The 24,816-nt window shown below is 48.3% G+C and overlaps 2 protein-coding genes across 6 annotated transcripts in view; both read left to right on the top strand.

Moving 5' to 3' along the window:
- RASSF4 (Ras association domain family member 4) overlaps positions 1-12,932 on the top strand; it is a 34,189-nt gene extending 21,257 nt beyond the window's left edge. For 2 of the 5 annotated variants that reach the window (XM_032608135.1, XM_032608136.1), the window contains exons 4-11: positions 1,623-1,753; positions 3,149-3,240; positions 3,953-4,110; positions 7,898-7,999; positions 8,259-8,310; positions 8,933-9,054; positions 9,912-10,009; positions 11,399-12,932. In XM_032608135.1, the coding sequence (XP_032464026.1) occupies positions 1,623-1,753; positions 3,149-3,240; positions 3,953-4,110; positions 7,898-7,999; positions 8,259-8,310; positions 8,933-9,054; positions 9,912-10,009; positions 11,399-11,459 (816 nt within the window). In that variant the 3' untranslated portion in view covers positions 11,460-12,932. Of the gene's footprint in view, positions 1-119; positions 1,512-1,622; positions 1,754-3,148; positions 3,241-3,952; positions 4,111-7,897; positions 8,000-8,258; positions 8,311-8,932; positions 9,055-9,911; positions 10,010-11,398 lie in introns of those variants that run through there. The other 3 variants (XM_032608133.1, XM_032608134.1, XM_032608138.1) reach the window with 3 other exon arrangements.
- A 5,584-nt stretch (positions 12,933-18,516) lies between these two features.
- Positions 18,517-22,567, top strand: ZNF22 (zinc finger protein 22). The gene is made up of 2 exons (XM_032609206.1): positions 18,517-18,660; positions 21,555-22,567. Exon 2 carries the CDS (start codon positions 21,642-21,644, stop codon positions 22,317-22,319), a length of 678 nt encoding a protein of 225 aa, XP_032465097.1. The 5' UTR covers positions 18,517-18,660; positions 21,555-21,641; the 3' UTR covers positions 22,320-22,567.
- Positions 22,568-24,816: the final 2,249 nt, after the last annotated feature.

Genomic DNA, 24,816 nt, shown 5'->3' with positions numbered 1-24,816 from the left:
GCAGGCTCAGCGGCCATGGCTCATGGGCCCAGCCGCTCCGCGGCATGTGGGATCTTCCCGGACCGGGGCACGAACCCGTGTCCCCTGCATCCACAGGCGGACTCTCAACCACTGCGCCCCCAGGGAAGCCCTCCCCACGGGACCTTTAACTGCAGTGGATCAATCTAGTCTTTCCTTTACAGTTACATATCTGTTACATATCACATACATACAGTTCCATATCTTTAGTTACATATCTGTGCCTGTGTAGCATCAGTGGTTATCAAAAATAGCTCTGGGTTTTTTTTTTGTTGTTGTTGTTTGTTTTCTTTTTTAGCAAATAGTGCAAGGCCATTTCAGAAAGCTATGTGTATTTTTGATAAACTTGAACAGACGAGAAATATTTTCTCCGTGTATGGCAGGGTGTTTTAAACTATTACTAACTAACCATGAAATCGACACTGCAGGACACCTCTGTAAGCACTGCCAGGGATATGACATTTTCCACAAGGTCCGTCTTCTCACAGGGCTTTTGATGTCAGCAAGGAGAAAGAAATGGCATTTGTGAATCTAAAATGGTGCTTGAGATGGCTTTGGGAGAATGACGATTTAAGTTCATTGCCAAAAGACCAGTATCAAAGCAGATTAGGAGCACATAGCTGGGAAGACCTAGACTCTGTGGAAGTGTGAAGCTGAGAATGTTTCTGGCAGGTGCTCTGAGGGTGCAGACAAAGCAGCCTGGCCAGGCACACATGTGGGAGTGATGAGGCTGGACACAGGGAGCCTGGAGGTGGTAGCGCTTATACAGGAGCCGGAAATAGGTCAGAGGAATAGAATCAAGGACCTGAGGGGAGCAAGTGGGAGCTGGCTGAGGGTGCTTCCGGACGACTCTGTCGATTAGGACCTCAGGGTTGGTGGTAGGGGAGTGGCCATGCCATCTGCAGACCTTGGGAAATGAAGGCTGGTCAGGGACGCGGGCTGGGAGCTGTTGTAGATATTCCGAGCATGTGTGCCAGTGGTGGGACGCGGGACTGTCCATGTCCCAGGTGGTGAGGGAAGCAAGCCTGGCCCTCGGGAAAGAAGGCAGCTCAGTAATCTGGGGGTGGGTTCAGGCCACTATGGGAAGAGTGTGGGGACTGTCCTAGTCCACCTCTGCTCTCGTGGGCATGGGATCCAGTGCACTCGGCACATGCCTAGTAGGGCCAGCTGACGTGGGTCCCCTGCCCAGGTGCAGCAGTGGGTGGAGAGGTGCCCTGTGTTGCACTGGTGTCTGCACAGCCATGCTTCCCTGGAATGTGTTTCCTTGCCGCTCTGTGGACGTGCCTGCCAGACAGCAGCCGCGTTCCTGTGGGACACCTGACTCAGCCGCCCTGTCCCAGACCCTGCGCCCGGGCGGTGGAAGGGCACGCCTCAGGCTTCCTCTCGGCCCCGGGCCGCGTGCCTTGGAGCACATAGAAGTTCGTGCGCCTTCCCCCAAAGGAGGACAGGACGCCAGGGAGGAGAGGGCGTGTCTGGGGAGGCCTGAGTGCACGGTGAGTCCCGTGGGCAGGGGCTGAGTCCTGAGGGCGGGTGGGGAGGGTAGGCAGTGACCCCTGAGCGCGGCTGCTCTGGGGGAAGAGGCTGACCCGTGTGGATCCCCACAGGAAGAAGGAGCTCTGATCATCGAGGGGCTCCTCAACATCTCCTGGGGACTGAGGCGGCCCATCCGGCTCCAGATACAGGATGACAGAGAGCGCGTGCACCTCTCCCCCGCCTCCTGGGCACCAGGACACCCGTGAGTGCCAGGCTGGGTGGGGCGGGGCCAGGTGGTCTCCGCGACACCCGTTCAACCCGAAAGTATCCTTTGGGGTGTCGGGGGCGGGGGAAGTTGCTCTCAGCCTAGCCCCATTCCCATTTGGGGCAGGAGCATGGCAGGATAACCCAACCTCATCCCTGTCACCCCGTGACGTCCTCAGCCCGTGACCTCACCTGCCAACCTGCAGCCTCACCCCCAGGTGGTCCTTCTCCATGACGACCAAATCACTCCCTCTTGGAGAACGTTCCAGGCTCCCCTCACCTCTGGCTGTGCTTCTCAAGCTTTCCTTGTCCGTAAGAGAGAGAGGGCTCTAGGTGGGGGGCTTCCAACACCCTCTGGAAGTTAAGCATCTCAGCATCTGCTGTTCTATATTTAAAACGCACACAATTTTAGCCTCCTCCTGCTCTGCTTTTATTCCACTATCAGAATTTATTTTTATAAATTTATCAGAATTTAATATCAGATTTATTTAACTATCAGAAGAATGTTTCAATCAGGATGAAATGGCTTTCTACCTGCCTTATCGTTTTAGTGGACGTTTGCCTCTTCCCACCCCACCCCATAGACGGGACGTTTGCTGCTGCATTTTGCTGCTTCTGCATGTAATAAATCCTTCTAAGAGTCAGAAATTCAAAACATTTTCCCCTTCAGAAATTGAAGTAAAGTTGCTTCTCCGAGAGCCCTTAACACATTGACGGCCCTGGGGCATCCCCAGGTATCCCTGGTCACTCATAGCAAATTTGAGCCGCACAGACTTAGAGCTTAGAGTGTGGATGGGCTCCCTAGAAAGGAGGGTAAAAGTGCACACACGAGCAGTCTCAGACAAGGGCCTGCAGAGGCCTCTCAGCATTGGGTTGGATGCTCTGTCTGCTCCTTGCAGGTTCCTCCTCACTGTGTGGCTACTTCCCATCACGCCCATTCCTTCCCCAGCCCACCACCAGCTACCCTGGCTTGGAGACCACCCTGCTCGGAGGCCTGGAGGTTGGCCCCCTCGAGGTTGCTGCTGCCCGACCCCCGCAGGCCTGAGGGCAGCCCAGAGAGCCCCCTCGGCATGTGGCCGCAGATGCCAGCTGCCTCAGCCCAGCACCCAGCAGCACCCGGGCACTGTGTGTGTCCCTGTGTCCATGCAGCGGCGCCCAGCACAGTACACTGGGTCTTCAGGACAGACTCCCTCTCCTTCCAGCAGACACTGGGGCGATCCTTTGCTTTTCTTTTAATCTTTTACGTTGACTTAATATGAAATCCTGGCCTCAGCTCTGCCTGCCCTGATTCTTGCCTGTGTCCTGTCCACAAAGGCAGCCAGCCTCTTCTCTTTGACCTGAGCTACTTTTCTCTGCCCACAGCCCTCTGAGCACCACGGTTGTCTCTTTTCAGAAAGGAGCCACCTCTTCAGGATGGCAGAGTCACTGCCCAAGAACCAAGCGCTCAGGCCGGACCCAGGGAGGAGAGTTCCAGAGACAGCTCAGGTCAGGGGGGGCCTCGAGCTGCCCAGGACCCTGTCCTGCTCATCTGGGGTGGGAAGGAAGGGAGGGGTTGGCTCATGACCACCGTCTCTGAATATCAGCTTTGTGGAGTAGCAAAGAACGGCCTGTTTCCCTTCAGCAGCAACCCCTGCTAAATCCCTCCTCGACCCGGGAGAGGCTTTCTTATCGACTCCTCACCTAGGGAAAAGGAATCAGAGGCTTGCAGAGGTGATGTCGTTTGCCTGAGTCCCTGCAACATGCACCCTTATAGAAAGGAGAGAACATCAGCAGAGGGTGCGGCTGCCTTCTGGCCTTGCAGGCATCTGGGACCTCTTCCCCACACACCGGGATGCATACCTGTGTGTCTGTCCTCTCTGCGCTCTCCCCTTGCACTCAGTGAAGGGCTTGTCCCAGAGGACAGGGCTGGGGCTGTCAAAGTCCTGCTCTGGATCCCTGGAGACGGAGGCCCAGAGGCTTATGGCCATGTGGCACGGTGACACAGGTTATCCTGTCTGGGGGTCACCTTTCCCATCTGCAAAGTGGGCATCACGCAGGCTGGACCCCAGCCTCCGACACAGGGACAGTGGTCACATTGCCGTCTGCTTCAGCTCAGTGCTACAGGGAGCCACTCTCCACATTCAGGACCACCATGGGAGCAGTTCTGTCACCACCACCCTCACCCCAGCCTGACCCCCTCATCTACTTCTCACCACAGAGCCCATGGAGGAGGACGAGGAGACCCCACAGCTTATGCGGACCAAGAGCGATGCAGCCTGTGTGATCCAGAGGCGGCCCAGGTGCCGCGCCCCTGGTGAGGCCCAGAGGATCCGGCGACATCGGTTCTCTATCAACGGGCACTTTTACAACCACAAGGTGATGTCCCAGCCCGGCCTCTGAGGCCACAGGGAACAGCCCCAAGCACGGGTGTAACCACTGGGCCTTCTGTAGGCCGGGCTCCGTGGCGGTCACGCCAGAATTCACCTTCACCATGGCCCTGTGTGCAGATGTGGTCATGCCCCTGTCCCAGTGGAGGAACAGGCTCGGGAGGAGAACTGCCTCGCCCAAAGTCACATCAAAATATCATTCCACTTCATGGCCCCAAAGCCTGTATTTTTTCCACCACACACTCACTGTCAATTCATTCTCAAAAGTTGCATGGATATTTGGAAAGTGACGCCAAATTCACTTTTAATCAGGTGATTTTCTGAGGTTTCCACCCAAGCTCAGTTGATATGGGAACGTCCTGTCCCCTACTGTCACTTTCACTTGGTAGATGAAGGCAACTAGGTTGAGGTGTGCCCAGAAGCACGTGTGTCTTTGTCCCAGAGAACCCACACTTCTCCTTATTCCCAGCAATTAGCCTTTTGTCCAAGTATTGTATTGACCTCAGGAAAAAGAGCTCCTTCCCCAGATGACATCATTCCGTAAACAAACCAAACTGTAAAAGGAGAAGTTGATTACTATACTATAAATGGCACGAGTGGCAGTGTGGGTGAGGCCCTAGATGGGGGTGTCCTGGTAACAGAGCCACATCCTGCAGCAGTGGGAAACTGGAAGCCAAGGTTTTTAGGTTAAGCAGCTGCCTTCTTGATAGGTGATGACTCATGGGAGGGGAAGGGGAGCCTGGGCAAAGGGAGGTCTCAGGGTCAGATCTGAAGGACAGTCCCCCAGGTGAGGTCTGCTGGGAGCCATTCAAGCCACTCTTGGGGTGCCCTGCACTTCGGGATGAAGAATTCAGCAAGGCAGCTGAAAGGACCCTGCTTCACCATCAGGACCTCCCTCCACTCCCTGCTAGGTTTGCAGTGAGTGTTAATGAGGGACAATAGGTTATCTTTACTAAATCCAGGAAAACCCAGGACTATTTGAGAGTAGTTTCCTGAGAGAGGGAGGGGGCGGCAGGGCTGAAGTTAAGCAGAGATTAAGAATGTCTAGATTAGCCAAAGAACCCACCATCTGACTTGGGTATTCTTTAAATCTTGTTCCAAAGGGGTTTTGTCCTTAAAGTGTTGAGTACCATGTGCTAGTATTTGAATGTATATTGATATGCTATTTTAAGGGATTACTCAAAAATTTAGAAAGACTATTTGCACGGGTTTAGGCTCTTTCTAGTTCTACATTCCTAAAAAGGAGCTTTTTGCTCCGTGACTCAGGGTACCAAATAGCGGGGTTTGTCTTCAGTACATTCACCTCTACTCTAAAGGAGTCATCTCTAAGAGGGGTGTTGGGCACATTAAATCTTACGTTAGTCATTCGAAATGTCACAGGGACGTGGAGATGTCTGAGCACTCTGTAGCCTTTGAAATGAACAAACGAACAGTGAGGGCTTTCATCACAGCCTTTCATGTCCATGGGAGCCATCCTGCCAAGAAGGGCTCCTTAGCCAGCCAGCCCAACACTCGATACACTACCCATTCAGGCCCCAGTAAGGGCAGATTTTCCCCCAGTCACAGATTTACCTGCGCCGAAATGTAGACCCATTCTTCCAGGCAAGTTGAGTACCTGCCAGGACAGGAACTAGTGTCTTAGGCATGTTGGACAGTTGATTCACATCTCCTGGATGAGTAAGGGGCTCCCTCTTTTTCGCCCTGCGCTACATGCATTCAGAATCAGTGTCCCTAGAAATCAGGCAACAAAGTACTTAAGCCACAGGCAACAATTTAAAAAAAAAATTCCTAGAATTAACTTCCTGGGGTTGTTATTCCAGGTTTTATTTCTTAGAACTGTACCCTATTGCATCACTCAATTATTTTCCAAAAGTGTTCTTATTCACAGCAATGTTGGCTTGATTTCCAGACTGGGTAAAACTTAGTACTTGTTTTCACTGCTTTGCCCTGGCCTGTTAGATTCAAATGTGTTCTGTGAGGGGAAAACCATTGTGGTTAGAGATGGGAAAACAGCCACGGTACCCTTGTTCCTACTTGGAGTTGGTTGGTATCTTCTTGAGAAAAAACTTCAGGCAGAAGAAACACTAACAATGTCTTATTGACATGACCTTTCTTCTCCTAGAAATAGCCAGACTACTGTATTCCATATTTCTTAGAAACTGAAAACCTAGGCTGGCTTTCTGTATCACCCAGAGACATTCTACATTTCACTGTGCAGAAGGCAGGTCCAAGTTTGAGTCTGGCTCTGGTACTTGGGGACCAGCTGCGGACGCTGAACAAGTCCCTCGCGCACCCCGAGCCCCTACTGGGAAAAGCAGAGCTAGGGCCATACGGGAGGAATGTGTGAATTGGAATTTGGAAAGCAAGGAGGAGCTTACCCACACGGAAGTCAGACACGCAGGGAGGCCCCTGTGCCACAGTGGTGAAGCATGGGGTTTGGGGCAGCTCTGCCCTTTCTAGATGGGTGATGCTGACAAGCCACTTAATCTGTCCAAGCTTCCATGTCTTTCCTAAGAAAAGGGGACTAGTGACAGGTACTTTTAAGGGCTGTTGTGAGAATTAAATCAAAGATTATATATAAAGTGTTTAGCAGGTTTACTACCTAGCTAGTGATCATTGAGGACTCAATAAGCCTCAGACAATGCCCCGGTTGACTTTCATGGATGGTGTCTCATAAACAAAGGCAAGGTACCTGTGAGAATGTCACGGGCCCCCATAACTGTGCAGAAGCCATGTGGCTAGAGCACAGGGTACTTGGGAGGGAACCATGTATCATATGTGCATAACATGAGAGGAGCCACAGATGGCACTGTCTAGGCTGTGGGACATGCTGTAAGACAGTACTTCTCGAAGTGTACCCTACAGCTTCTCAACTCTGGGAAGGGCATACTGTCAAGTGTACGGGGCATTTTCGTCAAATGCAGATTTTTTTTTTTTTTTTTTTTTTTGCGGTACGCGGGCCTCTCACTGCTGTGGCCTCTCCCGTTGTGGAGCACAGGCTCCGGATGCGCAGGCTCAGCGGCCATGGCTCACGGGCCCAGCCGCTCCGCGGCATGTGGGATCTTCCCGGACCGGGGCACGAACCCGTGTCCCCTGCATCGGCAGGCGGACTCTCAACCACTGCGCCACTGGGGAAGCCCTCAAATGCAGATTTTGATCCAGGAGTCTGGACTGGGGGGGCCTGAGACTGTATGCTGACACAGCTGGTCCAGAACACACTTTGAGTTGCAGAATTTCTGAAAGGTTTTTCCTCTGGCCAACAGTGTGGGTAATGGATTGAAAGGGCGGAGACTGGAAGGGGAGAGTTGAGAAGCTGATGCAATGCAAGCGGAGGGCCTCACCTCAGGCACCACTGGGAGGATGGAGAGGAGTGGCCAGATTTGAGGATGTTCAGCCTTAGGATCAACAGACATTTGGTGATTTGATCAATAGAAAGAGTGAAGGAGAGACTGGTTCCCCCAACCGCTTGTGAGTTACTTCTACGGCCCTGGTTCCTGGAACCCAGAGAGCTGGACCTTATAGCTTTGTAGGCATCTTTCTTAGAGGCCTCTGTAAGATGTGAGTTGTTACAGCTTCCCTGCGCGTGCCCAGATCTGGGCACAGCTTGTGTGTGGATCTTTGTGGATGGATAGATGCAGGTGTTCCCGAAGCCCAGGTTCGCCTGCTGCTCCAGCCTGCTCGGCACCATCTGGCTGACAGTATGCCCAGACCCTGCGTGATGTCAGCCCCGTGTCTCCTCTGGACTTGCCCTGAACTGCCTCCCCCTTCCTGTACAGACCTCCGTGTTTACTCCCGCCTATGGGTCCACGACCAACGTGAGAGTCAACAGCACCATGACCACCCTGCAGGTGCTCACCCTGCTGCTGAACAAGTTCCGAGTAAGTCTGGCCACAGACGGCCCTGCCCCAGTTGCTGGTGGTTTGCTGTTTGGTTGGGGGAGGGGGCTGGAGAAAGCCATGGCTCCTGGCTAGAAGGTTTCCTCAGCTGAGCTGGCATCTCTGGGAATTTAAGCAGAGAGAGGGGAGGGTCCCTGGGGATTTGTGTGTGTGGCACTGAGGATGTGGTTACTACCAGGGGTCCCTTTCTGTCTCTCCTGTCTGGAAAAGCCGTGGTCTGACTTCCTGTTACTATGTGCAGGTGGAAAATGGTCCCAGTGAGTTTGCACTCTACATCGTTCACGAGTCTGGGGGTAAGTGTCTGCCTTTGCTTCCTGATCATAAAAACAAAAGTCCCTGTCCATTTGGCAAGCTCACCAGCTGTGCTCCTTCTCTGAGGGCTGGGCTGGCTTGTGCAGCGGGCACGGGGCAGGTGCCCTCCTGGCCTCGGGACATGCTATGCCCCCACCACGAGCACCCCTCTCAGGCCCAAATCCAGGCACATTGTCATCCCTTTCAGAATCCCACCAAAACCACATGGTAAGCCACTCTCTCCAGCAGGTTCAGCAGGGAGTGGGGAGGAATGTGCATCTGGGTCTTCAAGGTGGAACAGAAGCCCGTCGCCCACTGAGAACCGCTGTTGCAGAACTTGTACTGCATGGCCCTGTGTCCAGTGCTGCACAGCGCAGGTCTGATAACTGAGCAGGCCTGGCCTCCCCAAGTCCACTTCCCCATCCCCCGCTCCTTCAGCCACTGTTCCTCTCGGAGCTGGGCCTTCACTGAAGGACATGATCACACATCATCAGGGCAGTGTCCACCACACAACACCTGGCAGTGTTGCCAGGCCCCCTGGACACCTGTCTTCCATTACCTTCCTGTCCTGGAACAAAGAGAGGCAGAGATGCCGTGAATTTTGTCCACCGCTTTCTTTTTCAGAGAGGACAAAATTAAAAGACTCTGAGTACCCGCTGATTTCCAGAATCCTGCACGGGCCCTGTGAGAAGATCGCCAGGATATTCCTGATGGAAGCTGACTTGGGCGAGGAAGTCCCCCACGAAGTGAGTGAGGGCTGAGGCTCGGGGAGGCCTGCTCCTGATTTAGGGGCTGGGGGACAGCATGGCGGACCCCCAAGGGCTCTTAAGGTGACCTTGGGCAGAGCCCTCTTGGGCGATGCTTCCAGGGCCCCCATGGCCGTTCTGAAGGACCAGTACAGTATTGGTTTCAGCCCTTCTTCTTCCTGTCAGCCAGCACCAGATGTATCAGCTGGCTCAGGGGAGATAAGAAGTTGGGTCTTAGAAAACCATGGCCTGGCCTTTCCCCCTCAGACAGATAGAATCTTTTCCTTCATTGGAGCGTAGTTTGTTGTCATTGCATTAAAGACCCACAACAAGAGCTCCTTAACTAGGGCCTAACTAGGGCTTATGGAAGGGACCCTGTGGAGGTCTGTGTCTCAGGACAGCCTGAGTCCTGGCTGGGCAATGGGCACATTTCCAAACTCCCTGCACAGAAAAGGCCTATAGGGTGTGGACCCCAAGGAGAAGGCCCAGTGACCCTGTATCCCTTGAGCCATTCAGACTAGTGTAGTTTCATTCCATTGTTAAAAACAATGGCATTCCCACCGTCTCCACCCCACCCCCAGAGAACACCCAGTGTGACTCCACTCACTATTGAATGCTTTTCCTAAAATTCAGCTTAATCTTTCCTCCCAGGGATGGTAGTTGCCTTTGAGGTAAGAATGGGCTCCATCCTCCCATCCTGGTACATACAGAGCAGTGCTGGGTGTGGGAGGAAAGCAGGACAGCCTCTTCCTTGGATTTAACACTGCTGAATCGGCCACTATGGAAGCCACAAGGAAAAGAAAACACACTTTCGGCTTCTAATTTAAAACACATTAAAATGTTCTTGGATTTTCTAGGTCGCTCAGTACATTAAGTTTGAAATGCCGGTGCTGGACAGTTTTGTTGAAAAATTAAAAGAAGAGGAGGAAAGAGAAATAATCAAACTGACCATGAAGTAAGCAGCACTTAAAGAGCCAGTCGTGGGTACTGAACGTCAGGGCAAGTCTGCAGGGCAGAGCACCCAGTCCCACGGCTGGGAGACCTCTCTCCTCCAGGTGTGCCAGGTGTCCTCACACAGCTTGGGGACACCTGCTAACCCTGGCTCCCCAGCACTGCCCTCTGACCCCTTGCTCAACACTGACACCAAGCTGGGGTGACAGCCTGCCAGAATAGGGGGATGCAGCCCAGACCACTCATCTAGCCTCGGCAATCTCACCAGCACAGGACAGGCACAAGCTGCTGAAAGATGCCCAGGAGAGTCAGGCAGGAGCACGGGTGGGCCCTGGACCAGGGTTGTGTGTTCTGCTGGTGACATTGCTCTGGAGGAGCAACCGAGAGGGGGCCTGCTTGTGCACCTTCAGCCTCGCCTGGGCCTTTCACGCTAGCCGGGATTCTAGGCCTGCCCCAAAGCAGCAGTTATTGGAACTGCCTGCACCAGCTGATGTTTGCAGGTGCAGGGGACCAGTTCAGTGGAAAGGTGAGCAGGTGTTACCTGCTGGCTCCTGGGGAAGCTACCTCAGGGCCCGGCTCTGTGAGGTCAGCCAGGTTGCACATCCCAATGATCTGTCTCTCCCTCTGCAGGGGAAGCTCGGTCCCAGAGTCCCTCTTAGGAAGGGAAGGAGAGAGGCTGCTGTGAGGGCCCGCGGTCAGGGGACTGGTTCCGATTCTGGCATCTGGGTGAATGATTCTTAGAAAGGCTTCTATGTGTGCAGTCAGGCCCCATTCAGGCAGTCAGCAGAGACCTCGATCAGAGGATACAGTCTACATGCAGTCAGCAGTGTCACCATGGCTAGAAAGGACTTGAGGGTCACCTGGTCAGCCTGTTCAACGTAGAGAGGAAACAGCGGCCTGCGATAAGGAGGCAGCACCACGTGACTGCAGAGCCAGGGCTTGAACGCAGGCTTCCTGATCCCTACTTTGCCACCCTGTATACTCCAGCACACTCCTGTCTGTACTGGAGAATCTTTTTTTTAACATCTTTATTTTTACATCTTTATTGGGGTATAATTGCTTTACAGTGGTGTGTTAGTTTCTGCTGTATAACAAAGTGAATCAGCTATGCATATACATATGTCCCCATATCTTGTACTGGAGAATCTTTGGAATAGAAAGATCACTGTGCTTTGAAGCTTGACACGGCCTGCAGCCCTGTTTGACTGCTCCTCAAAGCCAGTGGTCTTGTGGGATGTGGGCCTGGCTTTTCCCTCTCCTGGCAGAGGAGACATAGTGGCCACTAATCAGCTGGTCAGGAGCCGTGGGTCTCCAGCATCTATGTGCTCCCTTGCTCGCCCCCTCCCTGTCCCCTCCAGTAGCAGTGAGTCCTCTTGGCTGTGTCTCCCTCCAGGTTCCAAGCCCTGCGTCTGACGATGCTACAGCGCCTGGAGCAGCTGGTGGAGGCCAAGTAGCCCACCAGCACCTGCCTCTTCCGAAGCCCCCAGCAGCCAGCGCACTCTGAGCGCTGGTGGCCGGGCCCCGATTGTCACACACATTGGTCACTCTGGCTGAGGAATCCAGCACCCGTGTTTCTACCTGTCCACCTGCCTAGGTAGCATGAGTCCCATGTCCCTGGCTCTTGGCTCCAAGGTGAGCACTCACAGTGCCCAGACCTAAGCCTGAGGAGCCAGGAACTTGCTGGGTGGGGTCTGCGTGTGAGACTGGCCTGGGCCGTGAGCAGCCCTGAAGCTGTGACATGGGCCACTTATGTAGCTGCATAGCATGGCCAGTTCTGTTCACTCCACACGTCTCCTGCTCAGGAGAGCAGGACATGACCTTGTTTCTAGGGCGTGGGCTCCATCTGCTCTCCCGGTGCCCAGCCCAGAACCACAAGCCCTTATCCTCATCAAACACATGAGCCACTCGACCCCCGTCTGCCCTCGTCTCATGCTGCCACTCAGAAACTCCGCTGGGTAAAGCAAGGGCTGCCAGCAGGTATGGGGTGTGCGATGCTCCCAGCCATCACTTCACCATGGCGTCCCTGGCCCTCGAGCCTCTGATGTCACTCCATGAGCCTCACATAGCCCCGTGCCCCAGCAGCAGAGGTCAGACTGGGAGTAAGACCACCAGCAGCCCATCTTCTCTCTGCAACACTCACTCTGAGCTTCCTCAGCAAGACCTGAAGGGATTCTTACAAGGAGCTCGCTGCCAGAAACATGTCAATTTGATCGCATTGAGGAGGTGACCCACGTGGCATTGTAAAGGATGCTGCCAGGGTGCGTGCGGGTCCAGGAGCTGTCCAGGGACCGCCGGCAGTGGCTCAGGAAGGCCGCGCTCTGCTCTGCCCCGTTGCTGCTCTCCTCGGACACCTGTGTGCCTCCTGCCCTCTCTGGGTGTGCATTCCTCCCCTCTCAATACTTCCCATCAAAGGGCCACCAAGGGAAAAATGTCTGTTTGAGGAGAAAGGGCTTTGAATTCCCTGGGGCCAGATGCAGAACAATCTGGGTTTGACAGCTGATGGAAAACATCTGGAATGAATAAGAAGGCATTTGCAAAAATTGTGCAACAGTTTACATTGGTCATGTGAGGTGTTTGTCCCAAAACAGAGCAAACTGAAGACCAAATTCTCCCACTGGGGCCCATGGATAGCGGATTTAAAGGGAAAAAGTATAAAGTCTCCCAAATACAGAAATTCAATATGAGGGAGATTCCCTCGGTGCCTTGTGCAGCGCCCATAAAGAACAGAGCCTGGGAGCAGCTGTGCCAATGGAACCCACCGTTCAGGGTGAACTTCGCAACAGGATTGCCCCGACCTGGTGCCATCTGCACAGAGGCAGGCACAGAGACGCCCAGGGGAGGGCCCGCTGTAGTTTCTGCTGCCTCTGCTTGCCTTTGACAGCATAGTTTCCTGGGTACTCAATAAAGGTGTGCTGTATTGAACTGAAGGAGTTAGGTCCAAGCTTTATTTTTTGCTTGTGTGTGTCCACCCTGACCCTCTGCTCTAACCTCTGACACTCCTGTCCCACAGGCCACGTGGCCAAGTTTGGCAGAAGAGCCAAAGCTGAGCCACAGCCCGCGGCTCATGACACTGACATGACTCCTTCCTTTCCGTGCACATTCTTGGGGCTGGTGTGGGGCCTGAGGACAGAGGCAGCTGCAGGGCCCAGAGGAGGAGTCATTGGTGGGGGTCTGTGGACAGCCTGGACAACAAGCACAAGGGTCACCCCGAATCGCAGAGTCCCAGCATCAGGAGGACCTCGGGAATCTTGCAGGGCTGGGGGCGGGGCAAGGTGACAGGGTCTAGGAGAGGGTAGAGAACGACTCAAACAGGGATCCTCAGTAAAATAATGAAATAGCTCCCAGACCGTATTTATAAGCTCAGGTCAAGCACAACTGTGGTCCGTTGTTCAGCAGTAATTGAGGGACCGCCTTGTGCCAGACCTGTGCTCAGCCCTAGAGGGACAAAGACAGAGCCATGCTGTGCTCTGTGTTCAGGGGTCTCAGACAAGACCTGGGAGAAGCAGGCCACACACCCTGGATGGTCAGGGGACCAGCAGGGCAGAGAGATGGTGAGGATCCCTGGGAGGAGGCCCAAGGCTGAGCCCGACTTGCCTAAGAGAGTGTGTGTGACATTCTAGCCTGAAGAGGCCTGCCAGCCCTGGAGCAGACAGGGCTTGGCACATGCAAAGCCATCAGATGAAGAAACCCTCTGTAAACATCCCCAGTTCTGCTTTTGGGGTTTTTTGTTTTGTTTTGTTTTCTTTCAGTTGTTACAATATTACTTCATTTAAGGCCTATCTCCATACGTGTCACTTGTGAAATAGAATTATCAAAACTAACTTCTGAATAACATAGCTAAGAAATCACTAACAAGTTGTACAAAAAGGGGAAAATGTACAGACATACCTCAGAGATGTTGCAGGGTTGGTTCCAGGCCACTGCAATAAAGCAAATATCACAATAAAGTGAGTCACACAGATTGGTTTCCCAGTGCACATAAAAGTTACATTTATGCCCTACTATAGTCTATTAAGTGTACAATAGCATTATGCCTAAAAAAACAATGTACGTACCTTAATTTTAAAATACTTTATTGCTAAAAAATGCTAACAATCATCTGAGCCAAGTTGTAATCTTTTTGCAATAGAAACATCAAAGATTATTGACCACAGATCACCATAACAAATATAATAATAATGAAAGGCTTGAAAATTGTGATGTCAACTGAAAAAAAAAACACAACCTATAATTTGTGAGTTATGTTTTATTTGGGGACCTTACTGAGAACTATATCCCATGAGACAGCCTGTCAGACAGCTCTGAGGAACTGTTCCAAAGAGGTAGGGGAGGAACCAAGATATACAGGAGTTTCTGCTTTAAAAAAAAAAAAAAAGCCAAACATGTAGTTGAACACCAAAACATGACTGCTGACCACAAAAAGCAGAAGTCTCAAGTTAATGATTTAGTGCCTTTTGGTGTATGGGAAGATGCAAGAGTCTGGGTTCATTAAGATTATTCCTTAGATACGCATCTTAACTCTCTAGGGCCAGTATCCTGTTTCTCTCCGTCCTAAGCTGCCCTCAGGGTGCACCCCTTGGAGCAGCTGCAGTGGCTGATGTCTTGATAGCACCAACATTTCTTGTTTACTGAAATGGCCGGCTACATTTTTTTTGTCCACAGTGAGAATTACCAAAACGTGACAGAGACGCAAAGTGAGCAAAGGTTATTGGGAAAATGGCACCAATAGATTTATTCAAAGCAGGGTTGCCACAAACCTTCAATTAAAACAAACAAACAAAAAATGCAATACCTGTGAAGCACTATAAAGCAAAACACAGTAAAACAAGGTATGCCTGTGCACTTCTGCAATCATCTGGGGCGTTACAAAACTTTTTATCAACACTACTTGCTTTTCAGAGGCAATCTGAAAAGCTGCTAATTCAGCTCACCCTGACACCACAATTTCAGACTTTCTCTGTTTGGCTCTGCGGTTTCCTGATGGTATGTATGGGAGTTCCATGTGCCTCTCTCCACAGAGCATAGATTATTTGTCATATGTTGCTTAACTCACTGGTATCGCAGGTAGTAAATGTTATCCAAAGATAAAGTGAAGAATTCCTGTGATGAGTGTCCTCTCCTAAAACAGGACGGTCTTCCCAGGTCAGGCCTCCAGAACCAGGGAAAATCATAAACACAGGATAAAATCAACATGATTGCAAAAGATATGAACTCAGGAAAAACAGGGTGATTTGCCCAGAGCAAATTACCAGAAGGAATCAAAAAAGAGCTTGTTTTTCCCATGGTGATAACCATATGCTACCTGCTTAGAATGTTTACCAGAAAATGGATTAAAGACCTTCCCACTGTTAAAATAATGCCGTTTGTCCACCCAGGATACATCTGGCCCCTTAGTCCTAGGGAAACAAAGCACGAGGCTTATCCTGTCGGATCAGGTGATCTGTGGAGAAGCTGGCAATACACAATGTGCCCATGTGGGCAGGACACAGATGCCTGCAGCTGCAAAGCAGCAGTGGGATATTTTTGTCAGGTGCCCTGCTGGGCAGCAGCCTCCCTGCCCCTCAGTCCCTCAGCCATGATCGGGCAGGAAAGGCAGTCGGACTCAAGCCTTTCCAAATGTAAAAACAGCAAGTGCAAGTGCTGTATTTAGCCCCCATGAGCTGTGATTGTCTGGGAGAAAGCCAGCTGCTGACCCGCCCTTGGACTCCCAGCATTCGGGTGGGGCTCTGCTCCCTCCTGGCTGGGCTTTTAACAGAGATGTTTTCTGCAAACTCAGGAACGGGAATTCCCAGAGTTTCCTTTCCCAGAGAACCCAAAGGAAACAGAAAGCAAAGTCTCAGGCTTGGTGGACAGAACCCTTGTTCAGGGGCCCTTCATGGGAGATAGACTGCTCCTTACTGCACTTGGCCCTTGGACCACACATATGACCGGCTTCTTTTGCATTGTTGCCAAATGCAGACCCAAGGCAGCAGTGCTCCCTGTTGAGACAGTGCTTTTTGGTGTGTGTCTCTGTCTGTCTGCAAGGGAGTGGGGTGCAAGGGACAAAGCCATAGTAAAAGGAAGCTGTCTTGCCAAGACTGTTCTCAGCCCAGAAGCCTCTTCTTCCTAGAATGAGCCCTTCAAATACAACTGGGCTCAGGGACACACTGGACCCCACTGCGAGCCGTTTCCCAGAGGAACCCCAGCCATTAAGGGATCTGGCCTCTCTTGACCCAGTTTTCCCAGAAAGATGTTCTATTAGGAGAACACAGCCTATCTTTGCTACCCTGACTGTACCTCCCTCCTTTTCCCTCCCCTCTTTCAGCTTTCTGTTTTGTAAATATCAAGTGTGACCAATTTCAATAATTTGTTTAAAAATAACCTGGAATTCTATTTGAGAGATACTGCTAGGTAGAGATTAAGAGCATAGGCTCTGGACCCAAACTGTCTGCCACTCGTGGCCTTAGGCAAGTTACATGCCTCCATTTTCTCATCTGTAATATGAGGATTATAACAATTCCTATCTCTTAAGATTGTGAAAGGTATATTAGCTTTGCTGTAGTAACAAATAACAACAAAAATAGTGGCTATAACAAGAGTGTTTACTTCTCTGACCTGTTACATGTGACTGCAGGTGGCTCCAAGTGGGCTTAGTGGCTCTGCTCCACATGTCTTCTCATCCTGGGCTGAAGGCTGAAGGCGCAGCCCCTACGTGGGACATATTATTCTTGAGGCAGAGGGGAAGAACAGAGTGGTGGCAGAAACACAGTGACCCAAAGCTTCTTCTGGGATGGGCTATACTTTGTGTCCACACACATGCAGTTAGTCAATGCTACTCACATGTAAAGTCAACATCAGTGGGATGGGCTATCGTTCACTAGAAGACAATGAAAGTCACACAGGATTAAGCAGGGATGTTAAATCCAAGAAGGGTAGAGCAAATGCTCAGGAGCAGACATACCACAGGAATACTGAATGAGGCACTGCCACTGCTTCAAACAGTGCCTAGAACATAATAAGCACTCAGTGAGTGTTGGCTATTATTATACTAACGAATAAACTGAGGGCATAAAACCCTGCCTGTTTTCTCTCCCTCTCTTTTTTCCTTTTACCCTTTATTCTTCCTCCCCTCCCACCCCATAACCTTTTCTATCTCTTGTCCCTCTCCATCCTTACTGCATGTGTCTTTAAGACGGGTACGAGGATCCCTGCTTCGCAAGGCTATAAAGATGAATGACCAGAGGATAGATGTAAAAGCACTTTGTAAAGAAGCATCTTATAAGTTCATTCATTCAACAAATACTTGCTGAGTGCCTGCTACATTCTGAGCACTGTTCTTAGCACTACGGATATAACAAAGAACAAGAGACAGATCATGACAGCTTTGTGTGCCACTGTGAGGCCATGAGCTTTTGCTCTAATAACATGGGAAGACTTTGGGGGATTTTGAACAAAATGAATGACATGATCTGACTTAGGTTTTAAGAAGATCACTCTGGGGCTGTGAGTAGACGTAGGGAGACCAGTGAGGAATCCAATGCAATAATCCAGACAGGAGATAACAGCAGCTTGGTGGAGCTTATAGCAGTGGAGGTGTTGATAGTGGCTCAATTCTGGATATATTTTGAAGATCCAGCCAACAGAATTATAGATGGCTTAGATCTGGGTTTGGGGTGAAAAAAGAAACAACAGTGACATCAAGATTTTTGACCTGAGCAATTGGAAAGTTGCAATTGCCAACTGTCGGGATGAAGACTGATGAAGGAACAGGTTAGGTGAATATCAGTTCATCTGGGGGTATGTTAGGTTCGGGATGTCCATCACACGTGCAAATGCCATTGAGTAATTAACTGGATATATAAGTCTAGAGTTCAGTAATATTTGCATCCCAAGGTTGGACTGGAGTTACCAGTTAGGGAGTCTTCAGCGACTACAGATGGTATCTGAAGCCATTAGACTGAAGGAGTTCTGCAGGCAAACGAGGGCCTGGAGAGAAGAGAGGAGACGGGGTGACCCGGCACAGGTTAGGTTGGCGGAGGAGGAGGTTGGCTGTAAGAAATGAGAACCAGGAGAGATCATTACTAAAGAGAAAAAAGGGGGTGTTTTGAAAATCACGAGACTTTGGAGCCATTCCAATCCTTGGCCATCCACTTATACACTGTGTGAACTCGAGCAAACTTCTACTCTAAGCCTTGGTTTCCTTACCTGTAAAATGAGTATGATCGTTCCCATTTTGTAAGGGCTTTTTGGTATAATCAAATAAGTTGACTCATGAAAATTATCGGGAACAGTTTAGGCTCTCCAAAAGTACCTCTATATAATTAATAATTAAACAATATTTGTAGAAAGAATGAAGTCTCGGGGTGGGATAGGCTGGTGTTGCGTTTCAAAAGCCGTGACACAAAGGCGGCAGCTCGTCGGCCCTGTGGGTGGCTCCTCCATCTCAAAGGTCTTGTGGTCCTGGGGGCCACAGGACGCCTTCCAGGGGTAGGAGAGGAAAACAAAACGACAGGAAGAAACGAGAAGTTGCTTTTTTCCGCTGGGCCCGTGAGCATAGAGGGTCACTCCGCCAGGATCCTAGAGCGACCGCGCGGCGCAGGCGAACGGCTCGGCCTGCACTTCCGGCGGCGCGAAGGGCGCGGGGCAAGCGAGCGAGGGCGGCGGCGGGCTGGCGCGGTGAGTGGGCCGGGGCCTCAGGAGCGCGAGCTGGCTGCAGTGGGGCGGTGCCGACTGGGCAACGGGTTGCCGGGCGCGGCTTCGGTCCTCAACTCCCGGCTGCCGCGAGGGCTCTGCCGTGGCTGGCGCCGGGGGCGGAGGGAGCGGGGCGGGCCCGGCCTGCGAGGAGCGGCAGCCACAGGCCTCGGGAGAGCGGAGACCTTAACGGAAGCCCGGGCGAGTTGAGGCCAGAGGAGGACAGGCCCGGGATCGTGAGCCGCATTCCTTACGCCCTCCATCAGTCGCGTGTCAGGATAAAACAGATTGAACCAAGCGCTTGGGTAGCACAGGGCTGTTCTGAGCGACTTACAGATTCATTTAAACTTCTAACACTATGATAACGTAGTGGCCTTATTGTCATCCCCATTTTATGGACGAGAAAGCAGGCACATTCCAGTGAGGCGTATTCGCATGGCCAACAGCTCCTTTCACTCAAGTTTCCCTTAATACCCGCACTTGCTGTGAAATGAGGCTGAGCACCAGTCGGAGCGCTGGACTTGGCGTTGGAAGTTGGGGCTGCAGTCAGTTGTGCCACTAAGAATACAGGCTCTGGGGTCAGGCTACTAGGGGGTGGGAACCTGGCCAAAGTATACCTGCCTTTCCTTAGAAATGGAAGTAAAATGAAGATAATCCCATAAAGCTGCTCTGAGAATTAAATAAGATAGCCCAGTGACTGGCACCCAGACTGCCTGTTGGTATGATTTCCTCATCTGTAGGGTTCTAGATGGTTTAGATAGTCTCTGAGTTTCCTACTAGAACTGACTTCTGTAGTGTTAAAAAATAAACGTGGGGTGTTTTTCAGTGTATAATTACCATTATAGCTATTTTTGAACACCAACATCATGTACCTGACATACCTCCTTGTAATAGATGTCCTATAAATATTTACTAAAGTTAAGAAATGAGTAGTGCTCTCTCTGTAGTTTTGTGTTGTATGCAGTTTGCTTTTTCTGATACTTACCTTAATTGCAGCAGATATACTTAAATACACGAAGTCTCAGCACTGTCAGGCCTGGAGTCTCAATTATACAATAAGATGATGGAAAGGCAAGAACAATGATGTAATTTTTGTTTTCAGTTATTTGCTTTGTAAGCTTGTGTGCAGAGACCCAGGGTAATTATTCCCATTTTAAAGTCTACTTGCTGACAATAAGATGTGGAAATTAGTTCCAATAATTGTATTACCTTTGCAGTCCTAGGTTTTCCCACATTGTCACCTTTGGACATTTGGACATTTCCCACATTTGGACTTTGTGCTTCTTTGGTTGTGGCCATTATTTTAAGTAACCTTATAAGTAATTAAATGAAATTAATTTATTTGAAATTTTGAATTTTTGTAGCATGTGGGTATTTCTTAAATTCCATCCTATTTTTACATGTAAACTTACTTTCTTCTCCTCCTCTTCGTGTTTTACCTACCACCTTTTATTCTGTTTCATTACACTATCAAGTAAAAGTTCTTTTGAAATTTTTCTTTCTCAAAAAAAATTCCTCGTTTCAAGTTTTCAAAGAATTGCCCTCTTTCTTGGATCATTGGAATCTAGAGGAAATAATTATGAAATATCTCTTCATTGACATTTTCCTCATCCAGTATTTATTGAATAGATTCACAGAAATTTTCCACTCCTTATAGAGTAGTTCTTACATTCAAAACAACTTATGCTACAAAGTTAGAACTCAGTTGTTCTCTAAAGCTGTGCAAGTAGAACAGCTAAACAAACAAGGATAAACAGAAATAGTTAACAAAGTAGTATGATTTGTCATTTCTTTCTGATTTGGACACCATAATGGGTCACCCATGAGTGTAAGTTTAACATGGGAGTAAATATTAAAATATAATGATAATCTATTACCCAAATTTTGATTGTTTTTTGGAGTTCTTTTATTCCTATTAAGATATTACATTGTCTCCACTTTTTAATCTCATTTGTTATTGTCCAACAAAAATTTAGATTTCATATTATCACTTTTTTTTTTTTTTTTTCTTTTTGTCCTGTCCCAACAGACAAAAACTCCAAAGGTAAGTTTGGTTATATTTATTATGTTTGGACTCTGGAATTATTAGAATTATTTTGCAAGTATTTTTTGCCAGAATTGTCTTTGTTTTTATTATTATTTTTATTTATTTATTTGCGGTACGCGGGCCTCTCACTGTTGTGGCCTCTCCCATTGCGGAGCACAGGCTCCGGACGCGCAGGCTCAGTGGCCATGGCTTACGGACCCAGCCACTCCGTGGCATGTGGGATCTTCCCAGACCGGGGCACGAACCCGTGTCCCCTGCATCGGCAGGCGGACTCTCAACCACTGCGCCACCAGGGAAGCCCGTCTTTGTTTTTATATATATTGAATACATTAAAAAAATTTTTTTATTGGAGTATAGTTGCTTTACAATGTTGTGTTAGTTTCTACTGTACAGCAAATACATATATACATATGAATATATACATATACAGCAAATATATATATATACATATATCCCCTCTTTTTTGGATTTCCTTCCCATTTAGATCACCACAGACACTGAGTAGAGTTCCTTGTGCTATACAGTAGTTTCTCATTAGTTATGTATTTTATACATAGTATCAGTAGTGTATATATGTCAATCCCAATCTCCCAATTCATCCCACCCGCCCCCTTTCCCCCTTGTATTCATGTTTGTTCTCTCTCTATGTCTGTGTCTTTCTGCTTTGTAAATAAGATCATCTATACCAGTATTTTCAGATTCCATATAAATGCCTTAATATACGATATTTAATTTAAAAATGGATGCAGTTTTGATGGGCTGAAGAGATATTAAAGTTGAATAATTAACAAATCATCTATAATTTGTTTTTTATTTTTTTTTCTACACATAGAAAATTCTGAGCTGTGTAGCTCTAGGAAGTGAAATATTCATTCAGAAGAAGAGTGTAGACTCTTAAGAATACATTTGGCTCTTCACCATGCGGTTAGGAAAACCTAAGGGAGGTATATCTCGGAGCTCGAGCCAAGGAAAAGTCTATGAGAACCAGCGCAAAACAGGCCGGCAGCGGCAGAGATGGGGAATGACTGTTCGCTTTGAATCAAGCTTGAGTAGACTGAGAAGAAGCTTGGATGAGAAGCCTTATAAATGTGTCGAATGTGAAAAGAGTTTCAGTCAGAGCTCAACTCTTTTTCAACACCAGAAGATCCATACTGGAAAGAAATCCCATAAATGTGCTGATTGTGGAAAAAGTTTCTTTCAGAGTTCTAATCTCATTCAGCATCGACGGATCCATACTGGGGAAAAGCCCTACAAATGTGATGAGTGTGGAGAAAGGTTTAAACAGAGCTCAAATCTCATTCAGCACCAGAGAATTCATACTGGAGAAAAACCCTATCAGTGTGATGAATGTGGCCGATGTTTCAGCCAGAGTTCCCACCTCATTCAGCATCAGAGAACCCACACAGGGGAGAAACCCTACCAGTGCAGTGAGTGTGGCAAATGCTTCAGCCAGAGCTCTCATCTTAGGCAGCACATGAAGGTGCACAAAGAAGAGAAGCCTCGTAAAACCCGGGGCAAAAATATTAGGGCAAAAACTCACTTAGTATCATCTTGGAAAGCTGGTAAAGGAAGGAAGTCAGTGGCTGGTCTCCGCTAAGTAAAGGGCACTGCATCAGCCCTCTTTTAAAAATAAAAAGCATTTCTTTTAGAACTGGAGATATTTTTTAATAGTGCACTTAAATACTGTATCCTTTCCTAGCATGGAGACATTGGGAGTTTAATGACATTGGGCTGAGAGAAATTACATTGAGTCCAGCCTTCCTTATTTTTTATGTAACTTGGAGTACAAAGAATTGAAAATGTGTTTTGAGAGAATATAAGCTTGATCTCGTTCGAAATTGCTTCTTGCATCATTTTGACAAAACAGTCATGTTTTGATGACACGTGTAGAAGTGTAGTTCCAATGACTACTCAGTTTCAGGAATTTCTGTGGAAGGAATACTTAAAAGGGAGAAGAAATTAATTCCATTAGTTTTGGAGTTCTGTAGTAGATGAGATTTTATGTTTGTAAAGTTTTGTAGTGTATTAGCCATTGGTTTGTAAGTATGACTCAAGATTCAACATATTAAAATGAATTCATGTTCACAAATTTTTAATCAACAAGGTGCGTCACTCTATGTTAGCTTTCCTTTGTTTCTTTCCTGCTGCTTATGGATAATTAATTAAAGGAGTAGAATTTCGCTGTTTTTCACTAAATTCTTAGTAAGTGATACTCTAGAAGCCAAAGAGAGAACTGAATTAGACCGCAGGTCTCCTATTCCTGCTAATACTATCCTTTGTGATGGTGTTACGCCATGTCACTTGTTTTCCAGAAGTTAGAATGGATTTATGTTAGTCCATCCCCATGGCTTTGACTTCTCTTGGCATTCTCTTGTGCTCTAGCAAACTGAACTAGCCTTTTAGATCTATGAATAAATAATTAAACCAAAATTATTTTACCAAAACCATCTCAACTTGCAAATTAAAAATCTACAATTTACTTGCCTCCCTGCCTTCCCCCTTGAGAGCTTCATATAACCCTGATTATCTTAAATGTTTGCCTGTAGCAAAGTGAGATTTTTAAAAAGTCAAGTGTTGGTGCATTGTAGCTCCTTTGAGATCTAAGTTTAACTTTTTCTGAGTTATATGAATTATTTACAAAACCAAACAAATTTCTTATCTTTCATCAGAACAATGCCGAGTACCAAACATTTTGATTAGCCTTCAGCTTAGGTTTTAATTTCTATTGAATGCTAACATTCTTCTGATTTTGTTTTGTATCTTTCAAATCATAACAGTTCCTGCTGTACTCATAATGACAGTTATCCATAAAAAATTTTTTTAAATGGAGTATTTTGGATACTACTACCTTCTGTTTATTTTTCTCTTGGGAAATTGTTTTGATGTAGTAGGCAACATCTAAAATCACAGCCTTTGGAAGAAGCACTTATTTTGTCTGTCTTTGATTGTCTCAAACTTGAACTTTGCCTCCCTCGTGGCCTTGTATTTGAGTGCAGAGTCATAGAAGATGGCTTTGTTGACAGCATTTCATCCAATAGGATATCCACAAAGTGTTTTGTGAGTACAGGCATGCCTTGGAGTACCACAATAAAGCAAATATCGTGAGGAAGTGAGTCACTTGAATTTTCTGATTTCCCAGTACATATAGAAGTTATGTTTACACTGTACTGTAGTCTATTAACTGCAATAGCATTATGTCTAAAAAACAATGTAATACCTTAATTAAAAATACTTTATTGCTAAAAAATGCTAACCATCGTCTGAGCCTTCAGTGAGTCATAGCAGTAACGTCAAAGATCACTGATCACAGGGCTTCCCTGGTGGCGCAGTGGTTGAGAGTCCGCCTGCCGATGCAGGGGACACGGGTTCGTGCCCCGGTCCGGGAAGATCCCACATGCCGCGGGGCGGCTGGGCCCGTGAGCCATGGCCGCTGAGCCTGCCGCGTCCAGAGCCTGTGCTCCGCAACAGGAGAGGCCGCAACAGTGAAAGGCCCGCGTACTGGAAAAAAAAACAAAACACTGCTCACAGATCATGTAACAAATATAACAATAATGAAAATGTTTGAAATATTGCAAGAATTGCCAAAATACGACACAGAAAAATGAAGTGAACAAGTGCTGTTGGAAAAATGGCACCAATAGACTCGTTTGATGCAGGGTTGACACAAACCTTCAATTTGTTTAAAAAAAAAAGCAGTAAGGCAAAGCACAATAAAACAAGGTATACCTTATGAAGTGATCACAGTTATCTTTTACAAAAGACATTGTTTAGATTTTACTGATCGACTTATTATGTCTTCAGAGGCAGAGAAGCTATTGAATCAAATCTGAAATTGTCAGTGGCAAAAGTATTACTCCCACAAATTTAAAGGTGAGTTCAATTTTATTTTGACTTGAGTCAGTACTCCTGAGAGAGAGGGATACCTATAAAGGGCAAGAACCATCTAATAAGTTCCTAAGGGAAATGTAAGTATTTGTATGATTTTTTTTGGCAGGTAGTGGGAGTACCTCTTCAAAATAGAAATTCATAGCCACAAACAGTATTTATTCTCATGTTAGGGAAGTAAAGTGCTGTCATTCTGTTGAGAAAATAAA

Source organism: Phocoena sinus, chromosome 16 (assembly GCF_008692025.1).
Source record: "Phocoena sinus isolate mPhoSin1 chromosome 16, mPhoSin1.pri, whole genome shotgun sequence".
NCBI classification, from domain to species: domain Eukaryota; kingdom Metazoa; phylum Chordata; class Mammalia; order Artiodactyla; family Phocoenidae; genus Phocoena; species Phocoena sinus.
This window is presented reverse-complemented; position numbering and strand designations above follow the sequence as displayed.

Coding starts and splice junctions, on each gene's coding strand:
- ZNF22 (XM_032609206.1), top strand. CDS start 21,642: ATGCGGTTAGGAAAACCTAAGGGAGGTATATCTCGGAGCTCGAGCCAA.